This window comes from Ruditapes philippinarum, unplaced genomic scaffold, assembly GCF_026571515.1.
Source record: "Ruditapes philippinarum isolate M1 unplaced genomic scaffold, ASM2657151v2 ctg2297_1_1_1_1, whole genome shotgun sequence".
In the NCBI taxonomy this organism is placed as follows: domain Eukaryota; kingdom Metazoa; phylum Mollusca; class Bivalvia; order Venerida; family Veneridae; genus Ruditapes; species Ruditapes philippinarum.
This window is the reverse complement of record NW_026860714.1, coordinates 88,993-105,286: the sequence shown is the minus strand read 5'-3', so window position 1 is coordinate 105,286 and position 16,294 is coordinate 88,993. Positions and strand designations below refer to the sequence as shown.

General features: G+C 31.5%; 1 protein-coding gene across 1 annotated transcript; it reads left to right on the top strand.

Annotated features, from left to right (window-relative positions):
* Positions 1-4,706: 4,706 nt before the first annotated feature.
* LOC132713144 (uncharacterized) lies at positions 4,707-15,344 on the top strand. The gene is made up of 2 exons (XM_060695618.1): positions 4,707-6,400; positions 11,794-15,344. Exons 1-2 carry the CDS (start codon positions 5,176-5,178, stop codon positions 11,994-11,996), a joined length of 1,428 nt encoding a protein of 475 aa, XP_060551601.1. The 5' UTR covers positions 4,707-5,175; the 3' UTR covers positions 11,997-15,344.
* Positions 15,345-16,294: the final 950 nt, after the last annotated feature.

Below are 16,294 nucleotides of genomic sequence, written 5' to 3'. Positions count from 1 at the left end.
CTATTATTATTGGCAGAAAACCATGTTCTTTAACAAGTCCTGTAACTTGTTTTGCTGTTATAATCATCTTAAATCTAAATGATGATGATGATGATGACATTGTTAATGTTGATGATGATATTTTTGTTGATGTTGATGATGAAGATGTTGAGGAGGATGATATTTTTAAAGGCATATTTGAGCCGTGTCACGACAAAACCAACATAGTGCATCCGCGCAGTCTGATCAGGATCCATGCTGTGCACAACCAACCCTATTACAAGTAGAGAAACTGATAGTGAACAGCATGAAGTGAACAGGCTGGTCTGGATCCATGCTTGTCGCGAACGCACTATGTTAGTTTTGTCGCGACGCGGCTCATTTTATTTTTATATTTAACAAATATTTACAGTACCACAGTTGTATATTATTACATACATTGTACTCATATATTTATTATCTCATTAGATATTGCAATTTTACAAATTTTATTAAAAACATGTATGTATTTTTTATTCATATTTTTTATTTATTTTTTTCTGTAAGAATTCAATTATATTATATATTTTTTTGATATTCTTTTTTAATAGTTTTTTTTATTATGTCTTTTACTTGGGTAGAGGCTTTATAGTTTGAAACAAAAGATGAGTTTTCCTACAAGTACTTAAATTTTGATTTTAGCTCACCTGAACACAAATTGCCTTTTAATGGTAGATAAGGTAAGCATCTTAGATGGGTTTTTTCTACACTAAATGTTTCAAAACAAACTCTTGGCTAGGAGTGAGTGGCAAATTTAATAGCTCTGCATTAAATTTTGTACAACTTATTAATATATACATGTACTTATCAACTTCAACTATAAATATGTTTTATTTTATACTAACAAATGAAATAGAAGGTTTAATTATACATAAATGTTACTCACAGTATATATCATTTACAGTAATATAGAAAACTTTTGCGTTCGTTGATTCCATAGAATTTATGTAATTAAAAAATCTGTATGACTGTTCTTGACATAATTTTTATTTGGTGCACAAAAACTTTTTTAAGTGCATTATGTTTTCCATGCTTCTGTGAAATTTTGTTTTTCTCTTTCACCGATATGACACGTGTGACCTCGACATTATAGTTAAATAAGTGACGGTGAAAGTTTAACTTTTACAGTAAAAATTAAATATATCCGAATAGAATAACGTGAGCCATAGGGACGTCCACCAAAAGTTTGACGGAAATGACCGTAAATTTGCGATTGGCACATGACAATGGCCATACATAATTTTAACCTGTGAGAAAAAAATGAAACAATTACCTCTTCAAAACACCAATGAAGCAAATTCAGAAAAGTATAAACATCACAGAAATGCTAATTACATAGAATGTTATTTGATGGCAATGAATCCCCATTTTTTCATTAAATAATTTTAGTAATACCTAAGGAAGCGTGCTGGTGCCAATTCATATTAATAAGAATGTCTTCAAAATAATAAGAATGTCTTCATATTAATTACAGTGTATTCATATTAATTAGAGTGGCGGATAATCCCTTCCATAAATTCATAATGTTTTATAAAAAATGAATAGATAAAAGTCCATAGGACACGGATGACCACATATTCCACTGTTTTGACAGTCTATTGACGTAAAACAGGACAGTATGACAGGAAATTCTACATGACTCCCCCTGTTCCTAAGTGGTTGGTGCAGAAAAAAGGAAATGTTAAAATCTTGATTTTTCTCAATATTGATCTGCAAGAATTTGAAATCTCAATTTGATATCCTAAAATATGCCAAAAACAATAAAAACGAGCAAAACTCCAGATACACAACTACACATGCTGACCATCAGTCCTATGAAGTTTCATGACTGGATGTCAAATACATTTTGATTACGCAAGACACAGTCAAGTTGCATTTGCATTTTTTACTAAATCAAGGGCAATAACTCTAATAGAACTGAATAAACCCTTACGCAAACCCCCAGGTGCACAACTTTTTATGCTGATAAACATTTATATAAAGTTTCTTGACTCTATCTCAAGCACTTCTAGCGTTTAGAGATATACATGGCAGACATTTTGGAACAGTATTGACTTGGTAAATAACAATAACTAACAAAACTGAATAAATGCACAAGCAAATCCACAGGTGCACAACTAGACATGCTGACCAACATTCCTGTAAAGTTTTATAACTTTAGGTAAAATACTTCTTGAGCTACACGTGACACAAATTGAGAATTGCAAATATTTACGAAGTCAGGAGCAATAACTCAAAACTGAATTAATACAGACATGAAACCCCAGATGAACAACTTCACATGTTGATCAGCATTCCTTTGTTGACTCTAGCTCAAGCACTTAATTTAGATCTATACAATGTATTTGACACAACATGGATCGTACGCACGCAAGCTCACACACGCATGAGGACAAGGGCAAATATAAATGTCTCACCCCCTCTCTATATAACTCCTAAGTACATTGTAGGAGATAAAAAAAGCCTAATTAGGAGTTTATATCGTAGGAGTTATAAACTCCTCATTAGGCTTTTTTATCTCTTAGGTAGGAGTTATAAAGTCATTCGTTGTAAAGTCATTCATAGAAGTTTGAAACACCTTATTAGGATTTTCCGTAGGAGTTTCAAACCCCTTATGCGTTTCTTTTATTATCCATGTCGGAGCTAATCTTTTTTATAGAACGATATGAATTGTCCAATTTGCATCAGTATGTTTCCAGAAATACCTGACAAATCACTGTAGTGACGTTAAACAAACCAGTCGATATAGAGGACACAATATGATGGGGGAAGAGGAATTCATTTTATGATTCTATTAAATGCACCCAGTGGTATAATAATTACAAAGGTAACACAGGAGCGGGAATGGAAGGGCGGAAGTTGATGAATACTACCTGTGGTGTATGTTCAAACAATTTTATGGAAACCTCACTTTTATCCAAAAACATTTTGCTGGAAAAATGTTGATTGTTTTTCGTCTGCTCAATGGATATGAAATGGCGTAAGTGATGGACCAAACGCGCCAATCGCAAGGATAGTCGAGGTCTTCCAATTGTTTAACGCGTCCATTATATGCTAAACGGATGCTGGATAGTAATTTTGGTCTTGATGATCAAAGGGAGATTATTTTATGATAATTTGACCATTATGTGCCAAATATCAGTAATTATTATAATTATTTAAGCTTTTTTGAATCAAAGAAAATACGAACTGTCATGATCGCTGTTTTATTGTTGCCGTCGTAGTTTATCTTCGCAGTTAAGTCAATTTCTCCAACACTTTAATGAAAGGTATAAGCATGACACAGTTGAAAGACAAGATGCATTATTTTCAAAGCTATATTTTGAGAGTTTTGCCACTTTTATTACTTCGATCGTACATGTATTATTATTATTATTTTATTTTTGTGAAAATTTCTTATAAAGGAGAATTATTACTTAACTATTAAAGATAACAACATGAAACCCAATCTGACTAATGTTTAATTAGATCTTCTTAATAATGTTTACCTGTACCGTAGCGTTATTAAGGGGTCGACGATAATGACATTGTATGAAACTTGAATACGACAACGCAATGTTGTAGACTAAGGGTATCATTAAAAAAGCTAGTTTAGAGATATGACCCTTTTCAATTCTTTTTATTGATAGAAAATTTTGAAAACTTTCAAAGCTATATATTGTACTTATATTTGGTATACATGCTGCATGATGGGACTGAAAGATTGGGGCATAACTCGGTGTGTCTAGAGTGATTCCTCTTCTTAACCTGGAAAAAGAAATATTAAACTTTTTTTATACAATTTCTTAAACATGTATAATCACAATAGTATGCCACTTATTGGGAAGTGAAGTACATAACAGTTATATAACCCAATAAGACTAATGAATTACATTTTTACTCGCTGTCCTTAACAGACGGGCGTTGGCGCCGCATATAGTGCTCTTGTTTCACGTTTTATTATTTATGTATATTTTTCACGAACTTTCTGAAATTATGCTGGTCTTTATTTGATAAAATGATTTATATATGAGAAAACAAGTGATATAAACATGCTATAGTTATATGACCGGAAATGTCGGAAATAATGTGTATTATATGACAGCCTTAATGATTATTTTCAAAAGTATTTACGACTTTAAGTAACATAATTCTGTCGTAGAGAGGATATTGACACGTTATGTTAAAGTTTAGTTTATACGTTAAGTTATTTACATCTAATTGTTCAGTTTTCTGTATTTGTCTTTGCTTTGGTTTGGTATGTGATACGCACCTGCGTATTTTATTATTGTTATCAATTATAACCATTGAAAAATTTCTATAGAATTTTATTAAAGTCAATATTGACAAGTTAACTTGATTAGAGAGATGATATAATTATTTTTATATTGCAACAATTGTTAATTTATTTATACATGTATACCTTATAACGTTGTGATGCAGATTATATTGGAAGTGATAATTGGTGCCATATTTAGTGATAATTAAAACGAAACAAAACTTGATAGTGCAGCATCGTAATTTATTTTATTTTCTCAAGTTTACATTATGAGTATTTTTATTATGAAAGGTAATGTAATAAACACTCAATAATGACTTATTTTTTTGTTTTTAATATTCAGACCTTGAAAGAAAGAGTATTTTAGATACAGTTTGCAAGTTAATAGACTGTAAGCGGCTGTTTATATCATCATGCGAATGTTTTAACGCAATGTGACGTCATGTTATAACGTCGTTAATGCACTAACTAATCGTTAACAGATAAATTATTTATTTATAGAGTCAAAACATGCTTCGGTGAACGATTAATTGCTAGCGGTGAGTAACGTGTATGTTTGGCCATCCATCAATTCAACGCTTAACGTATATTAACGTTACGCCGCGACCATACGTTGACCTCGATTTTCGAGCTTGTACTAACGTAAACGTATGATTTTGCATTTTTGCATGCATTTATCACAATTAACGTGGAAATTTGCGTTGTAATATGTATTCTTGTGGAACGGTAATAAATAGGAAAACGTTTCTTATTCAGACTTAAACTTAATCCTTAATTTTGTGAGGCTGGTGTTTATTCAGTTTTAAGTTAGATGGATTTTACAAAACGTGTAATTTTGCTGGATTTTATCCACTTTTCGTAAAAAATAGTGTTTTGTGGTTTTTTTTAATTGAATTAAAATGAAACTGTTTTATCTTTCGGTAATTTTGTTAGTGTTATCTGAGACGAATATTGTTACCGGAGTTCACTCGAGTGTATCATCAGGAGACGTTCGGGAGTATCGCGATATATCGACAACAGACGGTCAGAAGTATCGCGATGTATCGAGGTTAAGAGAGCGGACCGGTGGTAGGATAACTTCAAACATAGCTTCTTCACATACAAATAATTTAGGTATTCGGCCACGATGGATGCCACGCTTTGTGGACAGACGTATATTTCAACATCCACGTCCTGGTACAAGGTCGTTTCAGACATTTTTACGAAATCATCAAGAATTACAAAACCGTCAAAATAGTCGGCCGATTTTATCACAACAAGTTGCTCGTCCACTCGTGTTTCGTCCTCCTTTAAATTTTCGTCAAATGTCACCCACATTGAGACAGTTTGACTTAAGAAAACCTTCACGAGATTGGCATGGAAATAGAAACACGTTAAATTCTCCGCCATCAGTGACGGGAACAAATGCTCCGAGAGTAGATCAGCTGAAAATGGCTGAGAAAAACTCATTGCTTACTTTACTGGAAGAACGTCGATCGGTAATTCGTGATGACAACGATTTGATTTTAATTCGGAAACATCTCATTAAGATAAATAGTTTGGGTTCTAGTTCTGGTCTAAATCAAGATCAGATTTTAGAAAAACAGGTGAACTATATTGAAAATATAACAGATATTGATATACAACGTGAAGTCTTGAAGATCTTTGTAAAAGATATAGTTGAGAAAAGTGGATTTCTTAGTCAGGACGTGTCAAGTGTCCATGACATAGACTCGCTGAAAGCTCTCGTTGATAAAATAAGCTCTGTGACAGATAAGTTCACACAACTCTCACACAAAATTGCGATTGATTCACTGAGTTTATTAGGAGCTCAAACCGGCCTTAACCTAAATGAGCTTAACGTTGCATTAACGACTAGAAGTCCAAGTACAACAACAATCACAGCACGTGCGATCGCTCCAGAACACGTGACAGACTCGGAACACAGTTTGAGACAAAAGATCCTCAATGCTCTGTCAATTTACGATAATAATGCACGTGTTACGCATACGCCAATAGAAGTAAACGACAGAGCCCTCGGGACGTTTCAAAGCCGACAGAGGTCAAACTCGGAGCCAGTTCCGGGGATGTCAATATTTGGTGATGTAACTACTGAGACCGTAACAACAATAGAAAACAAGAGAGGTACGTATTAACAATACATTGAAATAGCAATGCATGGACAAATCAAGCTTTAGTGATGGTCGTATTAGAATGCATTTTACCTGAGACAAAAAATAACCTTTATTTGTAACTAAGGTCATGGCCTGGACTTTGAATATGAATGCCAAATGGTTATATCTTTGATTTTTGCATTCTGTTCGAAACAGAGAAAATATTGTCTCCTTTAATCAAAATTAAAATTAAATTAATAGGACCCAATCACCGACTTGAGAGATTTATTTACAGATTTTGGAATTGACGGTGTCATTAAAGGGTTGGGAGGTGTAATATAAAGGGGGGGGGGGGGCGCAGATTGGCCTACAGGTACAATGTTTGATGCTCGCAGGTATAATTTTTATCATATCATGGTACGCACTTTTATAATAATTACTCATCCTTTAATAAATAAGTGAAACATTTGGAATATGTTTCTGTTTTTCAGACATAATTCGCGGACAACTAATGGACATGATATGTAAACTATGCAGGAAGAGAAATAAGCGGAAATGCATTCGAATGCATTGTTTAAACATATCTTATTTAAGATGACGAATAACAAAAGTAAAAGTTTAAAATGTTGTGATCTTTTTCTCTGATTTAATTAAAGCGACATTTCACTAGATATAAAAAATATGAAGAAAATATCTATTTTCAAGAAGTCTACAATTGACATAATGATTATGTTGCATTTTTAGAGGGTGTGCATATGTCTGAGATAACAACAATGTTCAGCAATAATAATAATTTGAAAGTAGCTCGAGCTAGGTATGTCCAAATAAGCTTTGTTACAGGTGTTCCTAATTGTACAAATTAGTAATTCAAATCTAGTTGCAAAAATAGATAATCATTATAATTAAGCACATGATATTTATTTTGATTAGAAAGGGGCATTATTATTTATATTCCTGGTCAAAAATGATATCGATTTGAAAAGAATGTATAGCAGTTTCGTACGGAATACCTAAACTGTTGAATGAATAATGTAACAAATCTACCCGTTAAAATTAAAATACTTTACAAACAAAAAGAAAATGATCGACATGTCGATTCGTAAAATAGTTTTGTCACGAAATTTCTGCAACAGCGACGGAAGTCTTTTTACAAATTAGATTTCACTTGTGAGTCGGCCATATACGGGCTCCAGGTTGAAATACTTGAAGTCTGTTCTTCATAACAGCCAGTCTATTCTGGCTTTACTTCCAGTTTTTTTTACACCCCTCCCTATGCATGCATGCATAGAACAACATATTGCAATTTTAGAACTAATGTGACACTTTAGAAAAAACGCACGTTTTTTCCCCAATATAATCCCTTCTTACATAAGATAACTTAATGAAACCGTCCATCGACAAGTGTTAAAATCATGATAATTTAAAATAAAGTGTGTAACCATGGTTATTGGCATCCAAGTATCTTTAGAGTATATAACGGACATATTTTTTTCAAAGATACAGTTGAGCATTTGTTATTTTAAGGTATGTTTCAAATAAGGCAGAAAACTTATCAAATCCCATATGTACCAAAAACACCGATTAAACCGGCTTTTTACTGCTAAACATTCAATATTGTCTGTCAATTTAGCCATGTCTTTATGAAGTGTCGCTTTAATAATGGTGTTGTTGTGATTTTTTCCAGTCATTTGATGTTGTTATGTATGTAGTGCCGATGTTGTTTTCTCTTTTTGTAAATTTACATAACAGATACTAAATGAGCCGTGTCACGACAAAACCAACATAATGGGTTTGCGACCAGCATGGATCCAGACCAGCCTGCGCATCCGCGAAGTCTGATCAGGATCCATGCTGTTCGCTTACAAACCCTATATCAAGTAGAGAAACTGATAGCGAACAGCATGGATCCTGATCAGACTTCGCGGATGCGCAGGCTGGTCTGGATCCATGCTGGTCGCAAACGCACTATGTTGGTTTTGTCATGACACGGCTCAAATTAGTTTTTAATTGGTTGCTCACCATCTGTCGTTTATCTTCTTTCATGTGCTGATTCATTGCCATTGTTATTTGTATGTAATTCATTTTATACATATAACTTACAAGACATGATCAATGTAAATTCATGATTTATATTGATGCAGCTCCTAATGTCAACATAAATATCATCAATAAATAAAGTAAATTTCATAAATATCAAACGTTTTTATTAAAACAAGAAAATGAAGTAAACAAGAAATGGAATACATGTAAATACGTTTTAAGGTATTACAGATTTTGTTATTGACAGTGACAAGGCCATCTAAATCTTTACGTTATAAAACTTTGTCATATCTTTTAAACAAATACAAAACAATAACAAAAGTATGTCATCTTGTTTTAAAAAATGTTGAAGATATTGGTTAAATATTTATATCAGTTTAAAGAAAAAAATCAAAAAAATCAACAAGAACAACAAATATATTTTCATTGGACTAGTATACTTTACTTCATCTTGATCTAACTTTAGAAGTAATTTAAGAGATATTACTCGTATATATGTTTGGGTATCGTTTTGAAATCATTAAAAAGAAAACTAAAGAAAAGCATGCCTGATTTTTTTATAGATTTTTTTTTTGGTTAATTGAAACCGATAGGCTTATTTTTCAGTTTAGACGAAATCTTTTTTATTGGTATATAATAAATGAAGTTATGTGACGTTTAAAATAAATAAATTTGCAAGATATAAAATGATTTAAAAAAGGACTGCGTAAATACGTTTTAAACGAACGTTAATAAAGCCATATAGATACATATGAATAAAGAATATAAGGAGAAGTTTAAATAAAAAATTAAAATGGGGGATCTGAACTGATGTAAATATGTTTAAATGAATGTTTAACTACTTATTATCAAGTCAAGTAAATAGGACATTTTGAATAGGAAATGAAGTCATTTGAAGTGCATGTACCTTTATAGCGAAACAAATTAAATAAAAAATGAGGTAAATGCATTTAAACAAACATTTTAACATTGTCTGACGTATAAAAACATAATAAGTTTTTACACGTTTTACTTGAATAAGAATTGAAACATAAATACGTTATTAATGAACGTTTGAAGAAAGGATTGACGTCATTGCATTCAAAATGGACGTTTAAGCTGAGTTTGATTTTCGCAGCCTACACATTTATTGTCAAATACGATTTGTTTGATTTTTAAATTATCTGTTGTCTAGATGTGTTGTTTAATTATATCTTTTTATCATTAAAAGGTAGCGTTAACATTTCAGTTGTACAGGCCTATACTGTTACGAAGTTAAATGTTTTAATTTACTTATATGATATAATATTATGACATTTTTAATACATACCTAACAATTGTTTCTTAATTTCTAAGTTTAATTATGAATAAAGGACAAGGTGAGCATTATTACAACATTTGAACAACATCGCAAATCAATGTCGTAATGACAATAAACATATTTAACAATCATAAATTTAGTTGGTATAAGATATAAACTGTTCCAATTTGTAAGATAAGATTATTTCACGAGGCAAACGTTATTGTACGAAAGATAATAGAAAAAGAGATTTATACAAAAAGCAAAAGCCTTACTGCAAAGTTTTTTTTTATAATAACTTCTTTCTTAACTCGTGAAAAAAGAGCAATTAAAAGATAATGAAATTCATCACCAAGTTGATTATTCGAACATAAATTACATATACATGTACTAGTACTTAAGGTTTCTATGTAAAATATTAAATTCGCTGGTTTTCCTAATTAATTGATGGCCTCCTAGCGACATTCATTTGTATCAATGATGAATGACTTGTATGTTTAAATCTAGCATGGTCTTTCTATTTGAATGACCCTGTGCTAATTAAGTATTCAAAATGTTCATTGTTTTTTTTAAATCGAGTATAAACAATTATCCCCGGCATGAATTAATGCTCTAATAAATCTGTCCAACACCTAAAATATCCTCCGAGATTCGCATTAAATTTGCACATGATAAAGCGAGACTCTTGTCACCTTTTGATGTTAATTACTTTAATTATTATATTTATGGAGACATGCATTATTTACATTAGATATATCAAGTGTGTATTGTGTAATTTCGGTTACTTCAAGACGACCTACTTGATAACAATTTGTGTTTCATTTCCATCAAGAGTTGTTGTAATCTTTCAGTAAACATAAAATGTTGAAGTAAACATAATATTATCATTGATAATGAATGATAATTGAACGTACCTTGTTATTATTGTTCTTACATTTGTTTCCTGACACACCTTTTTTGGCGACTTTATGCATGATTTGAGCGTAATTTATCAATCACTTTTTATTGTCTCACGCACGTGCAATAAAAATACTTTCAAAAATGATAACATACCAATCTTGGTAGTAAGATATTACAAGGAGAGAGATTCTAAAAAAGCTTGTACTAGTTTCTACTCATTCCTGTTTTGCATTTGATTGTAATTATATTGCGTATATATGTTTGATTGAAATGAAATATTGTTTAAACTAATTTTGATATTTCCATATTCTTCCAGTTGATTCTTTCAAGAAAGAGTTTTAACAAGACTGACATTGTTGTTTAATATACACGACGAATATTGTACTACAGAATAAAATGTTCCAGAACAACATAATTATGATTATGCTGATATATTTTAAGCAGAATTTTAACCATTTAAATAACAATAATTTCTTACATACACCATTCGCTCTTAATTAAGGAAATATACAACAAGGTATTTTGGAATTATTCTTTTTCAGAATTCAAATTATAACTTTGTAAAATACCATATTTAATCTGCTTACAAACGAACTTCTAGGATTTATAGCTCAAAATAATAAATTGATGTTGCTCTTTTACTAAAGTGTTTTCCTTTACAAGCGATGTGTCCCTCGTTCAAATATAATTTTAATATGTGTCAATTTGTACTTAAATATTCGTGTTTCTTATTCAAACAACTTTGTGTAACATAAAGAACTATTTTATACTAGACATAAACCACAACCACAATTTCGTGCGTTAATAAGTAGGATATATAGTTCAGATTAGGACATTTAATTAAAACACAAGTATAAACCACAAAGTCGTGCGTTAATAAGTAGGTAAAATGTAAACATTTAATTTACATTTTACGTACATTTATAGTATGTGATTTTCTAACCACAACATTAAAGTGTCGGTGAATAGATCTAAACTATTCATCAGCCATTTTACACTCTGAACTTTCTTTTGATGGGGGCGTATGTGATTCTAATTTACACGGGCTATAACAAACATATTTCAGTTGATACAGGTTTTTTGGGTTGTCTGTATTACGGCGACTTTCTTGCTTTGACGGTGGTGCCCCTACGTGCATTATTTTAAGCACGTGCGGGAACCCGAGCAGAGCTCTCTAGTTAATCATATTGTGTTCCTATTTTCAGGTGGTATTGAGAGTGAGCCACTTGGTGGAAACAATGCCTACTGGACACATTTACGAGCTGGTCTCGTAGACATGCTGTGTAATTTATGTCGACAACAAAACCGTTCATCGTGCATAGTGCGATACTGTAGCAACGACCTCATTAGAACGGAAACAGAAACACCAGCGCCCTCTGTCGTTATTACAGCCAAACAGATATTCTGATGATTAAGAACCCTTTTCCATATGAATTTAAAACTTTATTTTAGAGTGCTTATTAACATATGAACATTTCCCGTTATACGTTCTATAAGTTGTCTTTACCAACGGACATATATACATGTATATACTGGATCAACAACATAGTGGTTGATAACCATTTATTTAAACAAGCATAAATATGCCGCAGTAACGTCGGACCAATATCAACAACAATGCTGACTGAAAGATGCTGTTGCCCGCAACAACGACGAAAAATTAACGAAACTTCTAAAAAACAAATAACAAAAAGAAAATAAAACAACAAAAAACCAACAAACATCAGTTGACTCCCGAGTTGTTGTAACCGTAAACTGAGATTAAAATCCTTTGATTAAATAGTGGGCGTACGTACGTTACCAGAGAGAATATGAACGGACACGTCATACACACGTTGAAGAAAGGTGCTGGAAAATGCATATCAACTTGGAGCTCATTGTGAAACAGGGTATTGTGTTATTCAAGATGAATGAAAGATGTTTTAAGACAAAAAGTGGGAGTTATATACATACTTTAAGCTTAGACACCTTGTATAAATGATGTAACACATCTATAACATGGCCAGTTTTTCTTCCCTCTTCACCAGTTTTCGACATTTAACTTGTTATGCTAAGTTAGTTCTGTTCATATGATATAGCTGTGTAAATTTATTTACCTTCACGGCAGCTCTTGCCTAATTTGATAATAACTATCACACTTACGTATTTGTTGATGAAAGTATACCTTTCCCTAAACGTACATGCCATTTATACTGCAAGTCATGGCCATGTTGTGCTGATACATCGTTTGTAAAATATATGTGTTCACACTTGTCTCCCGTGTTTAGACAAAGTTATACAGAAGATTGTTAAGTAAATTGCTAGGTAATTATTATGTTTTCACCTGTACTGGTCAGTAATGAATTACAGCAGTGATTAATTGACCATGTACTCACACAGAAAATGCTTTGTCACAAAGAGGTTGCAAATATAGAGGTTGGTAATTAAATGACAAGGGAAAATAATACTGTCATGACCTAGAAGTTACTGTACTTTTACCCTTAGAGAATACGTGCATTGTGTTTCACTTTATCAAATGGTAAAAATTAAATTATAATTGGTATAGACACACTATGCCTCAAAAATCTATATTTTTTTTGTAATTCTTTAGAAATGCCAAACATGCGTTTGATAATATTTTAAAAATGGATTAAGAGAATGTTAGATACCCAACAACTGAAACAAGTAGCGCTGAACATGCAGTGATGTGTCGTACAGGTAGCAAAATGTATACAAAGTAGTATTTTGACTTCCATAGAAAATACTAATTCACTAAATATACCATTTGCAAACAGCAAAATAAGCAAAAGATAGATTATGTATAATGGTAAATGAGTATTTTTTGGAAACTTTAACAGGATACCACATATAGAAAGTTTTTGAGAAATCAAAATTGGGGCATTTCTAATTTTCTATGGCATAATGGGCCTTTGATAAATACTTGTACAAGAATATATTTATCTATTACTAGATTTTGGCTCACGTGAATTTTACTAGAACGGATCACATAGGGCACGTGGACACTACCACCAGAGTCATAAACAAGTTCCAGATTAAGATACTCCTATAATTATCTTACTAGAACAAGATTATACGCTGATTAGGTCAGGAAATACGAGTATATCGTGCTTTATTCGGAAAAAATCTCACTGAATTGGAAAATGATTTCATAACATTAATTTATGACAACTTTTACAATCTTTGAAAATATGAAGAAGTACAAAACGGTCACAATATTGTAGCACTTAATTAATGCAGCTTTATAAATTTTATGATGTGTTAAATTGCATATTATTCCATTTTCCCCTGATTTTTACATGATGTCATTTCTGAAAAAAAAAAGAAAAGAAAAATGGATTTTCGTTCAAATGCTTTGTAGTTAATCACTTAGGCCTAAGGCCTTCGTGATTATATTGCTACGTATTTGAACTCAAACCGTGCATTATTCTACAACAATGCACTCAGAATTAATATCTATATCCTAATTATAAAATATTTCATTCTTCACTAAGCAAATAATACATATCATTTCTTCATATTAGAATAGAATAGAGAAAAAAATGACTTGTACATAGCACATCTTCATTATACAATATATTATGATGCATTTCATCACAATATAAAATTTTCGATGCATTATCAATTATATATTCTACATTCTACTATAAATGAGAGAACTTTATATTCGTGCAATCTACGTATAAACAATCCTGCAAGCAAAATTCTGTTTTATATTTGAAATTGCAATTCAAAAATAAAAAACAAACTATTATGTAATGTGTAATGTGTATTATACGAGCGTATTAATTTGTTAATTAGGTTTGTAGGACACATTTTATATAGTATATATACTTCCTTATTGAATCACATGTGTAACAATTCTAAGTGTATTAGTAGGCTATGTAGATGTTATGCGCTATTTGTTTAAAGCACATGTCTGAATAACCTATATAACATTACCCTTCGTTTTGTACAAAGTAACGTACAGAGTTATGTGCAAATGTTGTTTGCAGATACATTTTAGACAGATGCTCTAGTGAGAGAGATGTGGATCATACAAAGTGCGTGCTTCACTGTGACATATATATTCACACGAGTTCAAATAATATCTTTACTTGTATACATACTACCTGTATATATGTTACAATTTACTTTTTCATATTACGTATATTGAATAGAATAGAACAATCAAGGGTCATGTAAAATAGCATATAAATCACAATAATAATGAGATGTTTAGGAAAATAAAACTTGATTTGTATTAGCAATAATAATAAACTGAAAAAAAATTACGTTGAAATTTTCTTATTAAGCTTATATAAATGTGATTTTGGACTAAGCAAAGTTACGTATATTTTTATCGCAAAATTAAATTATTGCAGAAGTCTTTGAATTTCAAAGGTCATTATTTACAGTGCACTATACGGTCATAATTGTACATAAATTGTATTTGAGTAAAAAATACGGGAGGTGTATCTTTTGTATATCATTGTTATATTTACATTGTGTTCGTTTTATTGAAATATTTGTTTATATTGAAAAAAAAATGCATTTCAAGCTGGTCTTGATAAGTTGTAATTGTTATTTACTTTAATTTAAATTTGACATAGGGCGCCTTAAACATTTGTTAACCTGATATCTTTATACAGTTATAATATACTCAGTTCTATGAAATTTAAAGAAAAATATAATAAAAGTATACTTCAGTATTTATGTCTCCATTCTTTTATCGGTCGTATGTACATGTATATCATTATTTGAACACTTGAAATTTATATCCGATTATTTCGAACACAGATTCTTATTTCCTTTTTGGTCATGGCATTTAAGTGTGTTGACTTAAATGTCTCATAGAACCAACGTTTCTTGAATGAGGAACAATTGTGACAGTCCATTTCTAGTTTTAAAGGGAGTCAAGTTAAAAACTGCCAAAATCATAGGCTCAGCTTGGACAACATAGCTGTGTATCTGTACTGGTGTAACATAACATTGCGATCAAAACTAAATGATTATTTTGTATTGAATCTTTGCTGCAGTTCATTCTCTTTATTATGATATTCTTCCTGTGATGCGTTTGATTTTAGAAATAAGAAAAAAGTCGAGCGTGGCACCTGCCAGTAAGTGGCTCCTGTTGAACTTAACTGCGTGATTTTTTAAAACATTTGCCGATGCCCGTAGGAAATACAGCCTGACATATATCAAGTCTCAGGGCATTGTCATTAACGCAAGACTTTATGTGTTTCACAATGCATGTCCATTTAAATATACTAAGTAACTAAAAGACACCAAGACTGGACATTTTTTCGCCCAGGGCATGATTTATACCTTTTTTGTAAAGGACCACAAAGCATATGCCAAATTCTGGACATTATAATTCCATACAAAGTTTTTCTATTAAGATTGTATAAACTAAGTAGCCCAAAGGTACAGGCAATCTTGACATTTGGTGCATAATTAATTTAATTTTTGTAAAAGACCACAAAGTGATGCTGCATGCAAAATTTCAAATTTCTGGTGATTGTAGTTTCTTAAAAGATTTTATTTTCAAAGTATATCTTTAGCTCCCCTGACTTATTAATGCATTAGAGTGGAACCATTTATATCTCTTTAGTAGAGGGACACTTAAAGGGAAAAACAAGGTTAGAATAAAAGCTTGATTTCAGAAAACGAATACTATAAATAATAAATCTGCAAATTTTCTGCCGCCAAATAATAATATTAAACGAA